The 18924-nt window shown below is 52.4% G+C and overlaps 7 protein-coding genes across 7 annotated transcripts; 5 read left to right on the forward strand and 2 right to left on the reverse strand.

Annotated features, from left to right (window-relative positions):
* Positions 1-335: 335 nt before the first annotated feature.
* QC763_0105580 (uncharacterized protein) lies at positions 336-1758 on the forward strand (the record flags this gene model as incomplete). The annotated part of the gene is made up of 2 exons (XM_062906452.1): positions 336-493; positions 1515-1758. 2 exons carry the CDS (start codon positions 336-338, stop codon positions 1756-1758), a joined length of 402 nt encoding a protein of 133 aa, XP_062761654.1.
* Positions 1759-1878: 120 nt separating this feature from the next.
* On the forward strand, positions 1879-6142 carry PDE2 (3',5'-cyclic-nucleotide phosphodiesterase; the record flags this gene model as incomplete). Its single annotated transcript, XM_062915667.1, has 4 exons — positions 1879-2038; positions 2117-2791; positions 2863-3479; positions 3534-6142. The coding sequence occupies 4 exons, from the start codon at positions 1879-1881 to the stop codon at positions 4338-4340; spliced, it is 2259 nt and encodes a 752-aa protein (XP_062761655.1). The 3' UTR covers positions 4341-6142.
* A 582-nt stretch (positions 6143-6724) lies between these two features.
* Positions 6725-9523, reverse strand: QC763_706790 (uncharacterized protein). Its single transcript, XM_062915668.1, has 2 exons — positions 8230-9523; positions 6725-8172 (listed from the first exon to the last, which is right to left on the reverse strand). The coding sequence occupies exons 1-2, from the start codon at positions 8729-8731 to the stop codon at positions 7010-7012; spliced, it is 1665 nt and encodes a 554-aa protein (XP_062761656.1). The 5' UTR covers positions 8732-9523; the 3' UTR covers positions 6725-7009.
* A 320-nt stretch (positions 9524-9843) lies between these two features.
* QC763_706800 (uncharacterized protein) lies at positions 9844-10785 on the forward strand (the record flags this gene model as incomplete). The annotated part of the gene is made up of 1 exon (XM_062915669.1): positions 9844-10785. One exon carries the CDS (start codon positions 9844-9846, stop codon positions 10783-10785), a length of 942 nt encoding a protein of 313 aa, XP_062761657.1.
* A 14-nt stretch (positions 10786-10799) lies between these two features.
* RPS18 (ribosomal 40S subunit protein S18B) lies at positions 10800-12819 on the reverse strand. The gene is made up of 5 exons (XM_062915670.1): positions 12640-12819; positions 12151-12570; positions 11634-11707; positions 11425-11575; positions 10800-11367 (listed from the first exon to the last, which is right to left on the reverse strand). The coding sequence occupies exons 2-5, from the start codon at positions 12361-12363 to the stop codon at positions 11146-11148; spliced, it is 660 nt and encodes a 219-aa protein (XP_062761658.1). The 5' UTR covers positions 12364-12570; positions 12640-12819; the 3' UTR covers positions 10800-11145.
* A 219-nt stretch (positions 12820-13038) lies between these two features.
* QC763_706820 (uncharacterized protein) lies at positions 13039-14706 on the forward strand (the record flags this gene model as incomplete). Its single annotated transcript, XM_062915671.1, has 1 exon — positions 13039-14706. One exon carries the CDS (start codon positions 13039-13041, stop codon positions 14704-14706), a length of 1668 nt encoding a protein of 555 aa, XP_062761659.1.
* A 1248-nt stretch (positions 14707-15954) lies between these two features.
* Positions 15955-18400, forward strand: MTS50 (Mitogen-activated protein kinase adapter protein MST50; the record flags this gene model as incomplete). The annotated part of the gene is made up of 3 exons (XM_062915672.1): positions 15955-17036; positions 17096-17257; positions 17319-18400. The coding sequence occupies exons 1-3, from the start codon at positions 16766-16768 to the stop codon at positions 18398-18400; spliced, it is 1515 nt and encodes a 504-aa protein (XP_062761660.1). The 5' UTR covers positions 15955-16765.
* Between the last annotated feature and the right edge of the window lie 524 nt (positions 18401-18924).

The raw sequence follows: 18924 nt of genomic DNA on the forward strand, positions 1-18924 counted from the left end.
AATCCGGGGAGTATATGATGCGATACCATGACGATCACTCCGTGTGGGTTTGATCGTTCTTGCACCTAGCTTCAAGGCGCGGGGTGGCAGTGGTGTGCATCGGTGGCCCAGAATGCTCATATGACCCAAGAGGACGGGTCTTCCCGAGTAATAATGGGTAGTGATGACGGGATGGATGTCTTTGTTGAGACACAAGAAGCACAAGAAACACGAGAAGACACCAAAAAGAGACACAAAGACAAAGAAGGGCCCGTGATGATGATTAATACAGTAATGACAGGCTTATCGGCCTTAGCGTGTTCTACAGCCCTTCTCGAAGGCAGCCAGAAGCTTGGATGGTTTGTCGAGAGCCAACCCGCCCCCCGGCTATCCCTGAGATTGCACCTTTCCCGCCTTTGCAGCTGCGCTTCCGTGCGCTTCATCTGGGCGGGCGCTGTGAATGGCTGGACCGGGGTGCCGACCGCGAGGAGGGGGCGCTTCTCCACACCTTCTAGTAACCCTGCTCGCAAACCCCCCCCTTCCATTTCCAGGTTACTCATTCCACCATCTTTCCTCCACTGCCCGCTAAAACACCTGGTCTCGCGCCAGTTGCCAGACGCCAGACGCCGGCGTTTCCCAACTCAATCAAGTCACCTTCTGGAATAAAACCACGGTCTGTGAAATCCGGTACCTACTGATCGTGGCTCCCATCGTAGTGTCCGGTCCGCCTTCTCCATGGTTCCCTTCTGATCTTGCCCCAGTCGTGGTGCTCCCCGGGGGTGGACGAACGAGAGGGACTGCCATACCTTATCCGTATATTATTTCACGGGCACCTACCCCTGTTCCATTCGTCTTTTGTTCCCTCACCTACAGCGTCCCCGAAATCCTTCAGAGACACACACAGCTTGCAATCGCGCCCCATAGGCACCGCGCACCATCTGTGGTTTGTGAACAGGTGCCGTGCGTTGCGTTGCCTCGAGCCGAAAGACTCGAGCCTTCTTGCTTCGTTTCTGTCTCCCTCTCTTCTCCCGTCTACTACCTACCACCGCCCTCGCTCAACACACACACACACACACACACATACACACGCACGAACCCGCCCAACACAGCACACAGCGCACGCCCATCCCACCTGCAACGGGCGCACACAGTGGACGACAGAGACACACAAGACACCCGTCCAGGTATGACCGAGTATTGTTCGCTCCATCCCTTCCATTGTTTCCTTTGCTCTTCCTGGTCGACTCTTCCCAATCCCGTTGCTTCCCCCCCTCCTGTCCCCACCCGCCTGCTCCTAGCTCGAACCCACACAAGCTCGCACACACACACACACATCGTCTTGATCCACGCGCGACCCCAGGCCGTTCTCCGGCCCTCAGTCGCTCGCTCGAATTGATGACCCCAACCTGGCAGTTCTTTTCTTCTGTTGGTCCGCGCCCGCAATCCCTCCACCACCATCCTAACGCACAGCTCTCTGTACCGAGCCTCGTCTTATCTGATTGAACTTGTCGCGCGGCATGTCTAACTTGCAGCAGTCCGTTGAACACCCCCATCACCCTACGGCGGATTCATTCTGAGCTGGATTGGAAACCGAATTGGATTTCACGACGCCTGTCGACATCGAACCTCCGGTCACTAGACCCTGGCGATCACCCTCTTGGTAGCAGCAGCATCCAGGACCCGACACTATTCCACGACGTATGCGTGACTGGTCCTCGTCAGTTCTTGGATCGCATCTCTGCGCCCTTTCGCCGTCCTAGTCGCGGCCAGGCCTGGTGAATCCGATCAAGTCTGCGGGTACAGAAATCGTGAACAAGACCTCTGTTTTGTTGTCGCCAACCCAATCTCCCGTGGTGGAAAGGTTCAGCCACGTCTGGCTGGAAAGGGCTTCAAGGGAGCATGGAAAACCCAATGGAGAGTGCGAAATGCAATGTGATATACGTTCACCGCGCTGTTTCTGAGGACCGATATGTCCAATCAAGTCATGGTTTATCGGGCAGCGGAGTGTCTGGCTCGCTCGAGGACAATGTCCGTCTCATTTCGAGCGCTTTCGAGAGCGGTAGGCAAACAACTCCAATGATCGTGAGCAGCTGTGAGCTTTGCTAATACTCGAGCTTAGTTTTTCTGTGTGGCACAGGGGAAGCTTGCCTTGGCCACTTGCGGATGCTTGACTCGGAGCCGTCGACCAAAACCAAACCAACCATCATTTTCCTAGACACCCCCGCTCAGGAGCCAATACCAGGCAATAAGTGGTGGGAATTTCCCACCGAACCGGATCTCTATGGGTTTGACTTGCTGCAATGGATAGACGGAGACTCACGCGCCAAGAGGATGTCTAACCTTGTCACAGTGATTCCTGTGGTCACTCGGCAAGACAGCTCGCTGGCTATCGACCCCGAAGTTCTCAGGTCGTTGCGAATTCAACTTGTCTCCCGTGGGGCTACCGATGCTGTGTTGAGCCCACTCAGCTCCAGTTGTCTTGACGACATCAGGGTACATGTTGAACGGGTGTGCCGAAATCGAAATGCATTCAGCCCACATGGAAGAAACAACAACAACAACTTAGTCGGCGAGACCATGATATCAACCCTCCTGCCCGACCTCTGTACTTCATTTCAAGGAATCGACGTCCCCCTCAACTGGGAGGAAACTCGCATTGATGCCGAAAAAAAGGCCCTGCTTTCGCACGCTATCGGCCAATTTCAATTTGACGCTCCGCAATTCGAACGCGAAGAACTGAAGGTGGCGGCGTCACTCATATTCGAGCATGCCTTTTCAGCGCCTGAGCTGGCCCCGTGGCGGTTAGAGAGAGGTAGGCACTGCTGCTCGTCGTCGGTCCTTCTGTTTTGTTTATGCTCTGTTATGCTGACCTCTCTTTCGCAGGACAACTGCAAGCCTTTATTGATGCTTGCTGTGCCGCGTATAAGAGCGATGTGGAATATCACAACTTTTGCCACGTGGTCGACGTCTTGCAACACATTTTCCACACTCTTGTTCGCATAGGAGCATTGCCTCCCTATCCACCTTCCTCTAGCACCACTCCCAGGCCTACCTCAGACTCTGAGTTCGCGCAGTGCATCGAGCCTCACATAGCGCTCACACTCCTCGTCACCGCCATTGGTCATGATGTTGGGCATCCAGGAGTCAACAACGGCTTCCTGGTGAAGACCAACGACCCGCTCGCCCGATTGTACAGTGATCGGTCCGTTTTGGAATCCTATCATTGTGCCGCCTTCACGGATATCCTCCGCAAGTACTGGCCCAAATTCTACAAATGCGCCACCATGAAGAAGCTTGTGATCGACTCCATCTTGGCCACCGATATGGGTGTGCACGACAACTATATGGTGCAACTGAGGGGTGTTTTGGACAGGATCCGCAAGGCTCGCGAAGGACAAGAGGACATGGCTCGAAATCACTCGCCTTTCCACATGGATATGGAGCCGAAGCAGACGCTGATCTGTGCACTTTTGATCAAGTGCGCCGACATCAGCAACGTTGTAAGTGGTCGCCACTCATGTGAACAAAAACACTAGTCTTACCAGCTGATATAGGCTCGAGGGTACGACACAGCCGTGACATGGATGCATACCCTGTCCAGGGAAACGGCCCAGCAACGACAAAAAGAGAGAGAGAGAAACGTGCCGACGTCCGTTCACTCGCTGCCTGGCAATGACCAGCTGACTCTTGCTTCGAACCAACTGTTGTTTATGAATAAGTTCGCAGCTCCCCTTTTCGTGGGCGTGGCGGAACTCATTCCGGAGTTGAGTTTCTGCGTCGAGGCAATCAAGGAGAACAAACTGAAGTTCGAGGCCATCTTGAAAGACGGGGATGAGCATGAGAGCTCACCCTCTCAGACGGATTTCCCCGATGCTCAAAGGCCAAAATCATCACAAAATTCCATGCAGCCTGCAGCCAGCCGGCCCAATCCCCCCGAAATCAACGGCATCAACACAAGCTTTGACGCGGTGGACGACGATTCGCACTCTCACTGTGCCCACAGGCAGCGATGCAGCGAGACGACCGAGCTGAGCTCAGCACCAGACAGTGCCGGTACAGGGAAGATGCCCCTATCACCCAGCACGCAGGGAACGAGCATTGTGAGCATCAATTCGTCGGTTGACCCTCCCGTCAGTTGTGCAGTGACAAGCAGCACTCCGGATTCCTTCAGGAACCAGGGGAAAGGGGCTTTCCAGCACCAAGCCTCGCCAAACAGTGGATACCTGAATGGAAACACTAATCTTGGTGGATCTGACACACAATTGGGCTTGGCTCCGGGCGGACAGTTAAAGAAGAAAACCAGCTTTATCCAGAGGTTCGGGGATATGTGGAAGAGGTCTCCTAAAAGTTCGAGCCCATAGCTCCGCCACGCACTTGGTCGGACGAGTTGAGGAGCAGTCCCCACTGCGACTTCACCTACCCGACAGAACTCGAACCTCCTTCGCACGCAGGCAAGTGCAGGGGCATACATTCGCATACCGCATCACGCATTTCCAATGCTTGCCGAGACCTGCTCAGTCTTCGGGTCCGCGGCATTGTGTAGTCGCCCTTTCCATCAGCCGCGCCGACGACGACGACGAAGAAGAAGAAGAATGTGTACGAGTTAGTTAACACTGTAGGGGAGCTCAAGGAGTCTTGTTCTACATGTTACTTTGGGGAAATGCATTTGTATTGTATAATAAGGGTTCAGGGACAAGGCTCGGGGACGCAAACCTTTCTTCATTCTATTTTAGCCCTTATTTTTTTCTTTTCTCGATTTGGTCTTTTTTCAACCTTCTTTTTGGGCATGACTGATGGACCCTCCCCTTTTCTTGTCCGGTCATCGGATAAGATACCTTTTTGTTTTCTTTGAAAGATTAGGATGCTGGAAAGGCATCCGGGATTACGGATTCTTGAAGTGGGTGTTTTGATAAAAAGGGGGCGGGTCAGGGAAGGGGGGTTTGTAGATGGATGGGGTGGGTTGGAAGGGCTTAAAGGCATGGAAATCCCGGGGGGGGGGCCTATAAGACATGAATTAATCATTCATAGCACTGATTGGTTGCCACATTCTTGTTGTTGTTCTGCTCTCTTGTTTTCGTGATGGCTTTTTTTGTTGTCTTTCCGCGTACGACAGTTTGTGTGTTATGGTGTCTGCTCGTTTGGACTTGACATTGTTTTGCTTCCCCTATTTTGTTTGTTACATTCGTCCTCATACACACTCCCTAGACCACATGTATTACTGCCGTTCGATAGTAGAAGTTATTTTCTTATTATTTTGTTTCCTTGGCTCAATCCCCATTTCGACATACTCATGGTTACAAAGCCGGAGAGTATCAGAGGAGGAAGCAGCACACAGAGAAGACCGCCACGACGACTCGATAGAGAGACGACACACGACGACACACGGTCAATACGACACAGACACACAAACATACACTCACACACTCACGGAAGAAACGCAGCAAACGACGATGGTTCCACTCTCAGGGCGAGGACACCACACGATAGCGAGCATACGGAGAGTGATAACCTGACTCACGACTGTCAAGACCACAATATGTGGTCAAGACATTCCCACGAGCGAAGAAGGATATAGCCGAAAGGCTGTGCCATGGTCGAGGGAGGATTCCACGAAGACGACCCAGAAGGCAGAAGAACAACACGACGGATCTCGGCAACACACTTGACCCAAAGGACGCGACCTCGGGACTACAAACTGCAACAACAGCAATTTCGATATCTTACAACCACATTTGAGGGCAACCACCCACCAAGACAACCACACAAACACAACCACACACGACGACAATAATATAAAACCACACATAACAACAGAAACCTCGACTACAAAGGGGAGACGGTACCAGCCTCGAAAAAGGTGCCTCCCAAACGGCTTCTTCCTGGTCTCTCTGTTTCATGGCGAGGTTTAAAACTGAGCAGTCGACATCTCGGTCAACAGGACCAGGATTTAACACCAATAACATGGATGAGTTTCGACACCGATATACAAAGGGCTGTGGCGCATTCATCATCATCATCATCATCATTACATCTCACTTCAAGAGTCCCTTTTTTTTTTTTTTTTTTTTTTTTTTTTTTGCGCACTGGAATCACGGTTAACATTGGAGTTGTGCTCTTACATTACTCCCAAGTCTTTCTCTTTAACATGATGCTTCAAGATCTTCCTGTTGGTGTTCTTCTTTATGGGATCTCCTTGTTTAATAACACTCATATGTGTTTGAGTGGATTTCTTCATCTTCCAGACATTAGTTATTACCTCCCATCATGGCCGAGGAATCATCAGAGCCCCAAAAGAAAACAAGAAAACTGCCGAAAAAGGAAAAAGAAAAGAAGAAAAAAGGGGGGAAAAGAAAGAGAAAGAGAGGAAAAAAAAAAAAAAAAACCCCCGGAAAACCACACCCGCTGCATTATTCTTTTTCCTACACAGTCATGTTCGGTTCATAGGGATAGAATTCGCGAGTTAATAATAGAACACGTCCACTTCAACCATCTTCCTCCCCTCATCGTGATCCTCCATTCCAAACCAAGACATCCTATACTTTCCACCACCCTTCCAAAAAAAAAAAAAAATTCCCAAACGGCCGGAACCGTCAAGCCTTCCCCCAAACCCGAGACATGTGGAAATCGCCATGCTCCCATCAAAAATGCCACCAGCGTCACACAGAGTTCTCCAATTGTCTCAGGTACACAAAAACGGCTTTTTCGGGCTGGAAGCGTGTGACAACATCACGGAGCTATCAAAATAGACACAACACCATACGAGGCAATAGAGATTCAGCTGGTAGTCAATATACGACCTATCATTTATCATTTACTACTATTGCTTGGTCCAAAAGAACAAGGAAAAGAGAAAAAACACAGTGTGTACAACACAAACCCAATGAATTACTCCCTGATATGCGCCGTGTGTTACTGTCCAAGATAAAAAGCTCGACAAAAAGCTCCCAACCCCCAAACAATCAATCTAGCCTGCTAACAATGCTAGGAATGCGCTATTGTTTGTGCTGCCTTGTGTACGTGTACCTCCTACTTATTTCGCGTACCACTCACCGCCCAACCACCGGTTCAGGAAGTCAAGAGAGTTCTCGGGCTGGTCCATGGGAACCATGTGGCCGGCCTGGTACACCTGCATGAAGGTGAAGTTGCCAGAGGCCTTGACCTTGCCGTACTCCTTCTCGGCGCCAGCAAGCTTCAAGTCCTTGATAGAGGCCTTGTTGAAGTTCTTCTTGCCGGGCCACTCAAGAGCCTCAGTCCAGGCCTGGTTACCGAGCCAGTTGCAGATGTAGTCGGCATCACCGGCATAGATGAGAACGGGGATCTCCTTGAGGATGTTGGGGACGAGGCGATGGAATGGCTGCATCCAGTCGCCTTGGAACAAGAAGTTGCGGTTGATGTCAAAGTTGCAGCTTTCGTAGCCAGAGACCTCAACTCCAAGAGCATCCATGACATCTTGCTGGTTGAGATACTCGCTGATCCAGCCAAGAGCGCTGTAGCAGAGGTTGCTGCTATCCTCGCACTTGCCACGGATGTCATAAACGTTCTGGCCGGTCCGCTGGTAGGGGCCAATGAGCGCATTGTTGCAGTAAATAGAAGCAGGAACGCAACTCCAGACACTACCAGAGTCGTAGCAGTTCTGGATGAGGGACTGGCAGCGGGGAAGAGCATTGTCCATGCTGCGGCACTCAGACTCGTCAAGAACGGCGGGGTAACCACCCTTGCCGCAAGCCATAGGGCGGTAGTGCTCGTACTGAGTAAGACCGTCAGTTAAACCATTCCCGATAAGGATCGACTTGAGGTTGATGTTGCGGTTCTTGTGGGACAGGATCTCAGAGGCAAAGACGGGAATGTAGTGACCAGCATAGGACTCGCCAGCAATGTGGAAGTCTTGCTTGGCGTACTCGGGGAACTGGTGAAAGAAGAGGGACAGGAGAGCGTAGACATCCTTGCCAGCAGCAATGGTGTTGCTCACGGAGTTGCCAGAGTACGAGTAACCGACGTTGACGGGCTGGTCAAGGAAGATGACGCTGGCATTGTTGTTCCAGCTGAACTCGTTGTTCACAACCTTGAGCTTCTTGTCGATCGATGAAGGACCGAGCTCGAGGAACAAGCCAGTGAGGGAAGAGCAGCCTGGACCGCCGTTGAGCCAAAGGACCACGGGGTCGTTCTTGGGATCGTTGCGAGACTCGAAGAACCCTAATCATAGACATTAGCTTAATGCGATTAAGCAGAATTAGGGGAGACAGAACATACAGTAAAACAAGTGCTTGTCATTGGCCTCATCATCCAAATAACCGCTGTACTGCTTTACCTTGTCGACGCCAAGCTTGGATGGGTCAACAGCCTTGACACGGAGGTTGAAATCGGCAAGCTTGCCATCCACCTGGCGGTGGTCTTCACCGCTCTCGCCCTGAACCCAGAGCTTCTGGACATCGGCGCCCTTGACGACGTGGTCCCAGTCGTGACGGCGACGGGCGGGCTTGGGCTTGGTGAACCAGTTGGAGTGGTTGAAGGCACTTTCTGGCACGAGGAGCTTGATCTCGTCCCAGAGGGCCTTGACCTCGGCGGTCATGCCATGGAAGGCCTCCTCAATGTTGGCGATGGGCTTGCCAGCAGCGTCAACGAACTGTTCGGCGAGCGGCTTCATGCCAGCCTGGGCCCGTTCATAGCCGCTCGAGAGAACATGCTGTGTTTGCTGCTGGAACGAAGCCGCCGAGGCGACTCCGAGGAGCACTGTCGAAGCAGCGATCCTCATTGTAGATATGTATGGTGATGAAGAGTCAATTTAGAGATGGTGATGGATGGAGGAAGGAGGAGAGGAAGAGGAATAAAGCTTGGGGGAGGATAGCTAATAACTGAAACAGCAATGAGCTGTTCCCGGAGGTCGGGGAAACAGGCAGATCTGGGTTGCGCCAGGTACCTTGCAGGTTGGGGTCACGAGAACGTTTGGCGGTCTACAGAAAATGCGGTAAACTATGCCCAAGTGAGCGCGCGAGGCTGCATTTTCTGTGCGAACCCTGCAGACAAGGGCGCAGCTCCAATCAACTTGGCAGTTATCGTCCCCCGAGCCGATAAGCTTCGTCATTGCCAGGAGCCCCATGGCAACCAGTTGCTTTGCCGTGCCTCAGCTGGCCACCCAGCCCCGCGAGATTCAGCAGGCGATTTCTGCTGTCAATGAATTGAGCCCATCGAAATGAGATTAAAGCTCCTATCTCAAGTTCATCTCAACTTCCTGTCTATCCCTCCTCACCGTACGAAAGGCGCGACGGATGCTGTAGGGGTCGAGAGTAAGGCAAGTGGGGATGGCATTACGTCGGTCCAAGCCCAGCAAAGCGGTGCCAGCGCGCGCTGCAGTGACCCACCGTCTTGACTCACTATCAGTGATTGTTAGTGCGCAACCCGGCGTGACTATCGCAGTTCCGGCGCATCCCAAGATGCTGGCTTTTGCTGAGCTGTCGTCGAAGCTTGGTATTCGTCACAAAGAAATTCTCGCTCAGACATTGAGAACCATTCCAAGAAGGGACAGCGCGCCTTCAAGCTTCAAGGGGTATCATCAACGACGTGACCGATCTCATGTGTCGCGCTAGCAATCGACAAGGCCTAGAGTCAGCCAAGAATGCTCCGCCAGTGACCAAGATGGCGGGGTAGGATTTTGATAGAAACCAAATTTGTAGCAAAATCTCCCTGTCCCACCTTGATCGCAAAGTTGATGATTATCAAGCAAACCTCTTCCAGCCTCACAAAAGACACAGTCACACTGTACAAATGAAACCCTTGTTCTAACCGCATCAACATCCACATCCCCTTCTCACCAACCAAACCACCACATCTACTACACAAGTCCTCGACCGAGGCCAAACCACCACAATGGTCATCCAACAACCTTCCAACCAAATCAAGCTAACAAACGTCTCCCTCGTCCGCCTCAAAAAAGGCAAAAAGCGCTTCGAAATTGCCTGCTACAAAAACAAAGTCCTCGAGTGGCGCTCCGGCATCGAAACAGACCTCGACAACGTCCTCCAAATCCCAAACGTCTTCCTCAACGTCTCCAAAGGCCAAACCGCCCCCTCGGCCGAGCTCGCCAAAGCCTTTGGCAAGGACGTCTCCGTCGACGACATCATCCTCGAGATTCTCAAGAAGGGCGAGATGCAAGTCGGAGAAAAAGAACGCTCCGCCCAGTTGGAGCGCGTGCACAATGAGGTGATGGGCATGGTGGCCAGCAAGCTGGTTGACCCGAGGACGAAGAGGGTATACACCACGAGTATCATCGAAAAGGCGCTCGATCAGCTCAGTTCGCAGGCGCACCAGCAGAGTAATAGCGACAAGGATAAGAAGGAGGACGGGAACAGTGCCAGTGGGACGCCCGCAACGGGGGAGGCAGGGGAGTCGAAACCGCAGGCGCCGAAGCCGATTTGGAAGGGCGTGAGCGCTACCAAGAGCGCAAAGTCGCAGGCGTTGGAGGCGATGAAGGCTCTTGTTGCGCACCAGCCGATACCTATCGCGAGAGCGCGCATGCGGGTGCGTGTTACTTGCCCGACGAATGTCCTGAAGCAGTCAGTCAAGGCTCCCAAAGCGGCTGCTGGAAAGGAGGACGAGGATGGGGAGAAGAAGGCACCAGGCACGGTCAAGGATAAGATTCTCGGTTTATTCGAGCAGGTCGAGAGTCAGGACGTCATGGGTTCCGAGTGGGAAGCTGTTGGTTTCGTTGAACCAGGCATCTTCAAGGATCTTTCAGATTTCATCGAGAACGAGACCAAGGGGAGAGGCAACGTCGAGGTGCTGGATAGGGCGGTCACACACGAGGACTAAAAGAGAAAAAAACTTGAAGATGCCCAAACAAATATCTTGATACCCCTTCTAGCATGCCTTGGTCTAGTTACTGTTGATAGGAAATAAAAAGTTCTTTTGATTTTGTACCACACAAATCGCCATACGCAAATATAAGTCACTAGAAATGGTCATGTACTTTTTTCATATCTGCGCCTGTATTGTCATGCTGTGTATCATGGTGGTTCCCTTTAGCAATCCGGCGACCTCCACAGAGAGTAGAGACGTCGCAAAGGAAAAAAAAATCAACCCGAGCCCCATGACCATCCTTTGCCTGAGATAACACCACCGAAAAGCCAAGCACAGCAGTGCCAAACAAAACCGCACGCTTCCCGCAAATGCTTAACCACCCTTCTTCTTGGAGACACCAACGGTCCGGCCGCGGCGACCAGTCGTCTTGGTGTGCTGGCCACGGACACGGAGGCCCCAGTAGTGACGGAGACCACGGTGGGCACGGATCTTCTTCAAGCGCTCGAGATCATCACGGAGCTTGGAGTCGACACCGTTGGCGAGGATCTGGGAGTCCTTGCCATCGACAATGTCGCGCTGTCTGTTGAGGAACCACTATTCATGTTGTTAGCTTGCTATTCGGTGGCGGGAGGGCACCGAGGGATGACATACGGCGGGGATCTTGTAGGCGGTGGGGTTCTGGATGATGGTGACCAGACGCTCGAGCTCTTCGGAGGTGAGCTCACCGGCGCGCTTCTTCAGGTCGACATCGGCCTTCTTGCACACCAAGTTGGAGTAGCGGCGACCGACACCCTTGATCTTGCTGGACTGGGGGTTAGCCAATGTCAAAGCGGTTTGCGACTGGTGCGGTTCGAACTCACGTCAAGGAGTAAACGACCTTCTGCTTGCCGTCAACGTTGGTGTTGAGCAGACGCAGAATGTGGTTGAAATTGCTCTGTGAGACTAGTTAGCCCGGCCCTCAACACTCAATATGATGCCCGCCGTCTGCTCAGTTTGCCATGCTGCCATCTCTCATTTTGTGATATTGCCAAACTCTCGATGCTGACCAAACACGTCCAATAACTCAAACAGTCACATCGTGGGCATCTGGGGCCTAGATAGAGTCCCAAAGCTCTGGGCTTATCCGGCAGATCCGCTGAGTCGGTGCAATGTGTCGACTGTGTTTCTGGCCGCCATCAAGGTCCGAATTGGTGGGTTTTGAGGCACGATATTGATTTGATCGATTTCGAGGTGGGAAGATTGCGATCGTCGATGATATCGTCAAGGACGAGTTCTGCTTCGAAGTTTTCGATCGGGGAGGCGGCGGCGACCACAACACGGGCATTTCGCAGGCAGGCAAACTCAACAACTGATGGCGATAGAGATAGACAGACGTACCTTCTCACCCGAGACCAAACTCATGATGGGCAACTGTTGTCGAGGCTTCGCTCGTGTTGTCCAGAATTTGGTTGCTGTCGAGGTTTCGTAAAAAGGGTCGTTAGCGAATTTGTGAGCCGATGGGTTTTCGGATTTGTGTGTGGTCACGTGTGGGGGGCAGAAATTCACTTGCCCAGGCACGGACCAGCTAAGGTGAACAATGTGGGGCTGCATTTTGCCTGTTAGACGGTCAGGGTTAGGGTTACCTCACTTGGCATCAGCCCTGAGAGAGCGAACTTCTGGGCTCCCTCCGCGCCACTTTCTCCAGACATTGCTCAGGAAGCATGACCAGTCTCGTTGTCAGTTGGCAAGCTCCTTCATTGTCATGCCTCTGCCTCGGTGGTGGTTTCAACCAACAGCTGAGCCAATCGAGAAACCACTCTTCAAGAAGTGTCCCGCAGTCAGCAAGATGATTAGAGAGCCGGCATCTCAGATCGAACCCTTTCATACCTGCAAACTAAAATAGCTAGAAACTGGAGTTTGCCCCTGAGAACTCGACATGACGCAGTCCTTGCAACCAATGGCAATCGAAACTGCACGCGCGGTGGTTGCTCGGTTGGTGGCTGAGCCGAAGACCGACGGTGACGTTTGCCTGGGCGGGCCAGTCCAACATCGCGGGGTCAACTTGGGTCGGCATCTTTGTTGCTTGCTTCAGCTGCCAATAACTTAGCCCCGTGTCAGTTTCCATTCTGCTGCGCCTGACTCACGGGACGTCAGCAGCAGTAGCCAAGCATTCCTCTTTCTGTACATCATCTGCAAAGAAAAGTAAACTCTTGCTCATTTCCTTCCAACTCCAAGCTTGTTTCCAAAGTTGTTCAACGTTGCCCCTCGCGCACCCAGAACATCAAGATGCTCGACGAAAACCTTCCAACCTTTCGGTTCAAGCCATCGTCAGACGACCCACTCTCAACCATACTTTACTTCACTCAGAACGGCTCCGAGCCATCTCCCGAGTATCTATTGCGAAAACCAGACCCCGCGCTGCCAGCTTCTCGCAACAAGTATGGCGTTGGGCTTTGCGATCCTTATAACCACAATGTTGTATACGGCGAGGTGACGGTCGAACCGGAATGGACACTGCCTACCCTCTCCGCGGCCGAGATCCGTGCCCAAGCACAGTCTGGCGCTCCTCCTGCGCCAGCGACAGCGATTATTCCAGACAGCTTCTCTATCCAACTCTATGATCCAGATCAGACTATCGCAATGAAGCTGATGGCAGGCAGCTGGAACAAGAGTGATACCTGGGAGTTTGAGATTCCAGTTCAGACATTTAAGACTCCCACGACGAGTGAGCTCGACCGTGAGCAGCAGAACACCTCTCCAGCAGCCGCTGATCTGATCCCGCGGATCATGTTCCGTTGGAAAAAGGAGGGCAAACTCAGCAAGGATATGACATGTTACATGTCAGGCAAGAACACGGCAGGCAAGAAGAGCAAGGAGCCCGATATCACAGTCGCCATGTACAAGGGATCAAGAGAAAGCGCCATGACCCTCTACCAGCCAAACCTTCACCGAGTAGAGGTTGAAGACCGCAAGGGACTAGAGCTGGTCCTCCTCCTCGGCGCAGAAGTCATCAAGGATCTCTACCTCAACCCCAAGCCAGGGCTGTTCAACGTCTCGGCCACCAGCCCCGGGCCCCTCCCCAACCCGCAGAAGAGGAAGAACTCCCGTCCCAATGTGGTGGCAGCAGCAGCAGTTGTTCCACCCCCGGCAGCAACCCCCCCAGCCGCCATGTCAGGAGCCTTGAACAACACTCCTCCCCCGGTCAAGAACAACACAATGCCTACTACCTCCTCCAAACCTGGCGCAGCTCCCCCAACAACAACAGCAAACAACATCCCACCCCCGCCCCCCGGCGGCCCACCAAACAAACAAGCCGTAACCTTCACCTCCACCCCTACAGCCTCCATCGAAGCAGAAACCCGCCGCCTGCAAGAACTCGTCGAGCGCGAACAACGCGAGCGGGAGAAGGCCGAACGCGCAGAGCAGAAGCGCATCAAAAAGATGCTCGAAGAGGAGGAAAAGGCCCAGCGCAAGCGAGAAGCGGAAATCGCTAAAGAAACGGAACGTCTGCGCAAGAAGTACGGGGTTGAGGGCCAGGACCTCCCATCGGATCGGCCTTCTTTGCCTCCTAGGCCGGCGTCATCGGTGAATAACTCGCCTTCTATCCCGCAGCAGCAACAGTTTTTCCCTGCCCCCCCGCCGCCACAGCAGCAGCAGCCGCAGTGGTTAGGTGCTCCGGCGCCGGCGCTGCCGCCACGACCGGTGAGTGCGGGGCCGGGGTCGGGCCCGAATCAACAGCAAGGGGGCCAGGGGCCGTTTCATTGCAATAAGCTGAATGTGCTTTGGAAGGGGGCGGGGCAGCAGTTGGAGCATGTGAGGAGTCAGGTTGAGAGTAGGATGAGTCCGGAGTTGCAGGCGAAGTTGAGCCAGACGCTGCCGCATAGGCCGAAGAAGGAGGAGGAGGGGGGTGGGGGACGGAGGAGGGTGCAGAGGAAGAGGAGTTCTGGGTTTTAGGGGGGTTAGGAGGGATTATGAGGGTGGTGTAGGACATGGATGGGGCATACTAGAAGTGATCAAGCATGATGGGAATTTGGGGATGGGTTTTGGGAGGAATTCTGATATGGGTTTGGTATAATGAGTTTGGGAGGATAGCTGTTTTGTTTTTTTTTTTTTTTTTTTTTTGCAACGAGATATCGTGAACATGTTAGCGAAGATTTTGAATGGAATTATTTTTGAAACACGACAGAAATCTTTCTATATATCGAGTAACTGTTCGGGTGGATCTTACCCCTATTTAGGCTCCCTGGCCCAGGGGGGAAACTTATCGGTTGAAGAAACCCGAACAACAAGCAAGCATGTGTTCTTTGTTTGAGTGGACTAAAATATGACGATAACCGCCCATGACGAACGTAGCATTTGTGCCAACCGCTTGGCGGTTTGTTTGAGACGGCTGTTCAAGATGCTTGATGATGATATGATCCCTATCACTGAGATAGGGGAGTTCATCTCTACCATGAGTGTTTCCTTTTCTTGTTTGTGAACTATCATCTGAACTTTTTTTTGTGTCAAGTTTATGTGTGAGGTGATGTCCACATATAGATTTGACAGATCAATGCATAATCAAGTAATTGAGTTTTTAAGGTATATATTTCTAGAAGAACGAGAAGGATTCATTTTGTTGATCCGAGGATTTTGGTGACCAGGCATGGTGGACGGGAGGAAGAGATACCGGGCCGTTTGGCTGGGTCGAGTTAGGGGGGAAAAAAAAGGTGAAACGCGGGGTTTGGGATATGGGTGGTTATATATGGACAGGGGATTGATGGGGATGTGTTGGACGTTCTGGACGATGGGGGCAGGCTTTGGTGAAACTTGGTGGGCGGGTACTGAAGCTTTCTTTTTTGTGGAAAGGGGAGGTAGGGAAGGGGGGAAACGGGGGTGTTGAAGATGGGTGATAATTATGTGGTGGCCTGGTGACTTGCGCAGCCTATGAAAGAGTGTAATAAGTGTACCAGGCGTACTTGTGATGAGCTGAGATAAATCTTAGATGGCAACGTTTGACGAGGAGGAAGAATGTGAGCTGACTGCGGACTTGTGCTGCTGTTCAATATATTTTTGGTGGGGGAGAAGCAATTATGGCAAGGCTGTGAGAGCCCTATGAATGTGCTGCTGCCACAAACTTTCATGCTGATACGCCATCTGGACTCTGGTGGCCAGGCACAAGGTATTCAAGTGCCGCTGCTGAGATGAGATTCAGAGTGCTCAGAATATTCAGACGAAAACAAAAAAAAAAAAAAAAAAAAACAACTGGAATTGGTGTTTGTGATCAGCAGTCGTCGAGGTGAAGGTTGAGGTCAAAGGTCGAGGATCAGTTCAAAACAGATGCAACGGTGGACTAGGAAACCCCGTCTCCCCCGTTAAGAAGAAGCGGGTCGAGGGGCCGGGGCCACGCAACCGACTTGCAAATTTGGCGCTAAGACCATTTCGGGTGCCACCACCACTTCCAAGCGGCCAAAGCGAGCGGCTACGACAACAGCAACCTGAATCCGCAATCAACCTCCGCCCGCATCACGACCGCCTGTTTTTCCTCCAGGTCGCCCGTCAACAGCGACAAGACACTTCCGAAGTCGTCGCTGCCACCATCGCGACCCCCCGATCCGCCGACCGAAGAGCAAAGAGCCCGTCTCCCGAGGCCGACCGCACCGCCCGTTGAGGTTTAAGGAGGGGCTGCCGTTGTACCTGAATTGTTGGAACGGCTTTCCAGCTAGTTGGATTTTCCCAATTTTGGCGCCGTTGGACACCATCGCCGCCGAAATCGGTTGCTTTGCTGAAAGTGATTATTCTGTATATCTCCGTTCCTCTACACAAATCAGCTTTTTGGGACCCGCGAGAAGATCCTGAACCGTCGCACCCCTTATCGTCGCCCCCCACGCCGAGGACCCTCTGCCCTCGACGCTGGCCACCACCTCGTCTTCTGGTAGCTCTACCAGTTCTCTCTTTAAGGGCCCCAGAAAACCGACAATCCGGCCCTCGTTTCAGCTTTGGGCTGTGAGGGCCTCACAGAACTACTTCAGTCATGAATTTCGATTCAGGTACCGCCTACGCCGAGTCGGACGCCGACGACGAGTACGAGAGAGATATCCATGGAAGCTCGCCCATGGCCACTGATGTCGAGACCTCTCCTATCGATTCTGACCCACCTTCAACCGAACACACACCGACAACCTATGGCTATCGCTCAAGCGCCGACAGGCTCCCAGAGACCATCATTTCGGAATGGACTGCCGAAGAGTGTGCCGATTTTATTGCGTCAATAGGCGTTCAACAATATGCAGATATATTTCTAGGTACGCTTGCGCCGGCTGGGTTTCACGAAGGAATGTCACCGCTAACATTCTTTGACAAGAAAACGAGATTGTGGGCGAGGCTCTGGTGGCTCTTCAGCATGACGATCTCAAATCCATGGGAATCAACAGCGTGGGCCACCGCCTAACAATATTGAAATCCGTGTATGATGTCAAAAAAGCCCAGGATGTACCTATCGAGAGCGATCATTACATGCCGCCCAGTATGTGGTAACCACCTGTTCCAGGAGGATGTGCTTGGTGACTAACACGAGGAAAACGCAGCTGCGGAAACCGAAGCCCAGGCAGCAAACGCAACGTTGAAGGACATTCAACATCTTGTCCAGCAACTGCGTGTTCGAGACGAGCGGATCTCCATGTTTGAACAGGACTTGCGTCGACTCACGGACGATTTTAGGAGGCTGCGCGAGGATATGCTCCCCGCGTTGAGGTTGGCCAAGGATTACCAACAGCCTTTACCAAACGATCCGTCGTATGGAGATACCCTATCGCCGCCTGCACCAACGCCGTCATCAGCCAACCAATACAATAGTAGCCTGTCGAGGAAATACTCAACTAAAGTGATTAAGCTCGGGACGACACCAAAAGCAACATCACCAACTCATCTTCAAACCACACACAACCCTTCCCTAGTCGAGCAGACCCTCGACCCCTCGGGAGCGGCAGACAGAGCAGTCATGTCGTCGTCCCACCTCGCAGCCATGAACGGCGTAGGCAGCTCCGTCTCCCCGGGATATCCATCACCCAACATGCCCTCCCCCACCTCGCCACCAAGCACCGGTCTAGTAGGCAATACCTTGTCCTCACGAGCCTACCGCTCTGATCAACCACCCCAGCAGCAACAGCAACAACCACAGCAACCGCCCTCGTCAACCAGAACAACCTTTTCCGAAAACGACCACTACGGCAACCAAACCAAAACAACGGCCGTCCCCGCGCCGAGAAGGATGCAAACCCCGGCGCCAGAAACACCAGGGTCGAGTAACTCGGTCGAAATATTCAAGTCTTTTAGGGTGAGTATGGATGACCCGTGTTACAAGGTGCTGCCGGCGGCGTTGAAGAAGTACCAGATCAACGCGCCCTGGGACCAGTATGCGCTGTACATTGTGTATGGGGACCAGGAGAGGTGTCTGGGGCTGGATGAGAAGCCGTTGATTCTGTTCAAGCAGCTGGACAAGGAGGGGAAGAAGCCGATGTTTATGCTCAGGAAGACAAACAATGCGCAGGCTGGGGGGGCGGTTGGGGGGGATGGTGGGGGGATGGGAGGGGGGGATGGGGGCAGCAGCAGCAGCAGCCGGGGAGTGCGGGGTTGGGGTCTGGGGGGAGGGGAGGGGGGATGGGGATGATGGGGTATGATCCGCCGGGGGGGATTATTTGAGGGAGTCTTTGGGGAGACGTTTCTGAGGTTTGTTTGGATAATGTGGAGCAAGCGAGGGCGTAGGGAGCGGGGTGGGATGATGAGATGTTGGATTTTGGATATGAGGTGATATTTATGTGTGTTTCGGATTGTTGGATTTGAGTAGGAAAAGGGGAGGGACACAAGACCTGTGTGATATTTAGTTTTTTTTTTTTTTTTTTTTTTTTTTTTTTATATATATACAGCAAAATAGTTGGAAAGATGGGTGGAAATGTGGTTGGGAGGGAGTGTTGACATAAAATTTGGAAGCATCTTGATTGTTTTCTTGTTTCTATACCTTGGGAGGTTTTTGTCTGGAAAGTATCACTTTTGGGAAGTGAGCGATGTGATGTGGGTTTGGTAAGTAGGATACTGGATGGATTGTTTCCAAAAAGGAACATGTATGGGGATTTGAGTGGTCGCCTAGGAAGAAGGACGGAGTGGGGGGGAGGCTTTCTATCCATATATATAAAA

This window comes from Podospora pseudopauciseta, assembly GCF_035222475.1.
Source record: "Podospora pseudopauciseta strain CBS 411.78 chromosome 7 map unlocalized CBS411.78m_7, whole genome shotgun sequence".
Taxonomy (NCBI): Eukaryota; Fungi; Ascomycota; class Sordariomycetes; order Sordariales; family Podosporaceae; genus Podospora; species Podospora pseudopauciseta.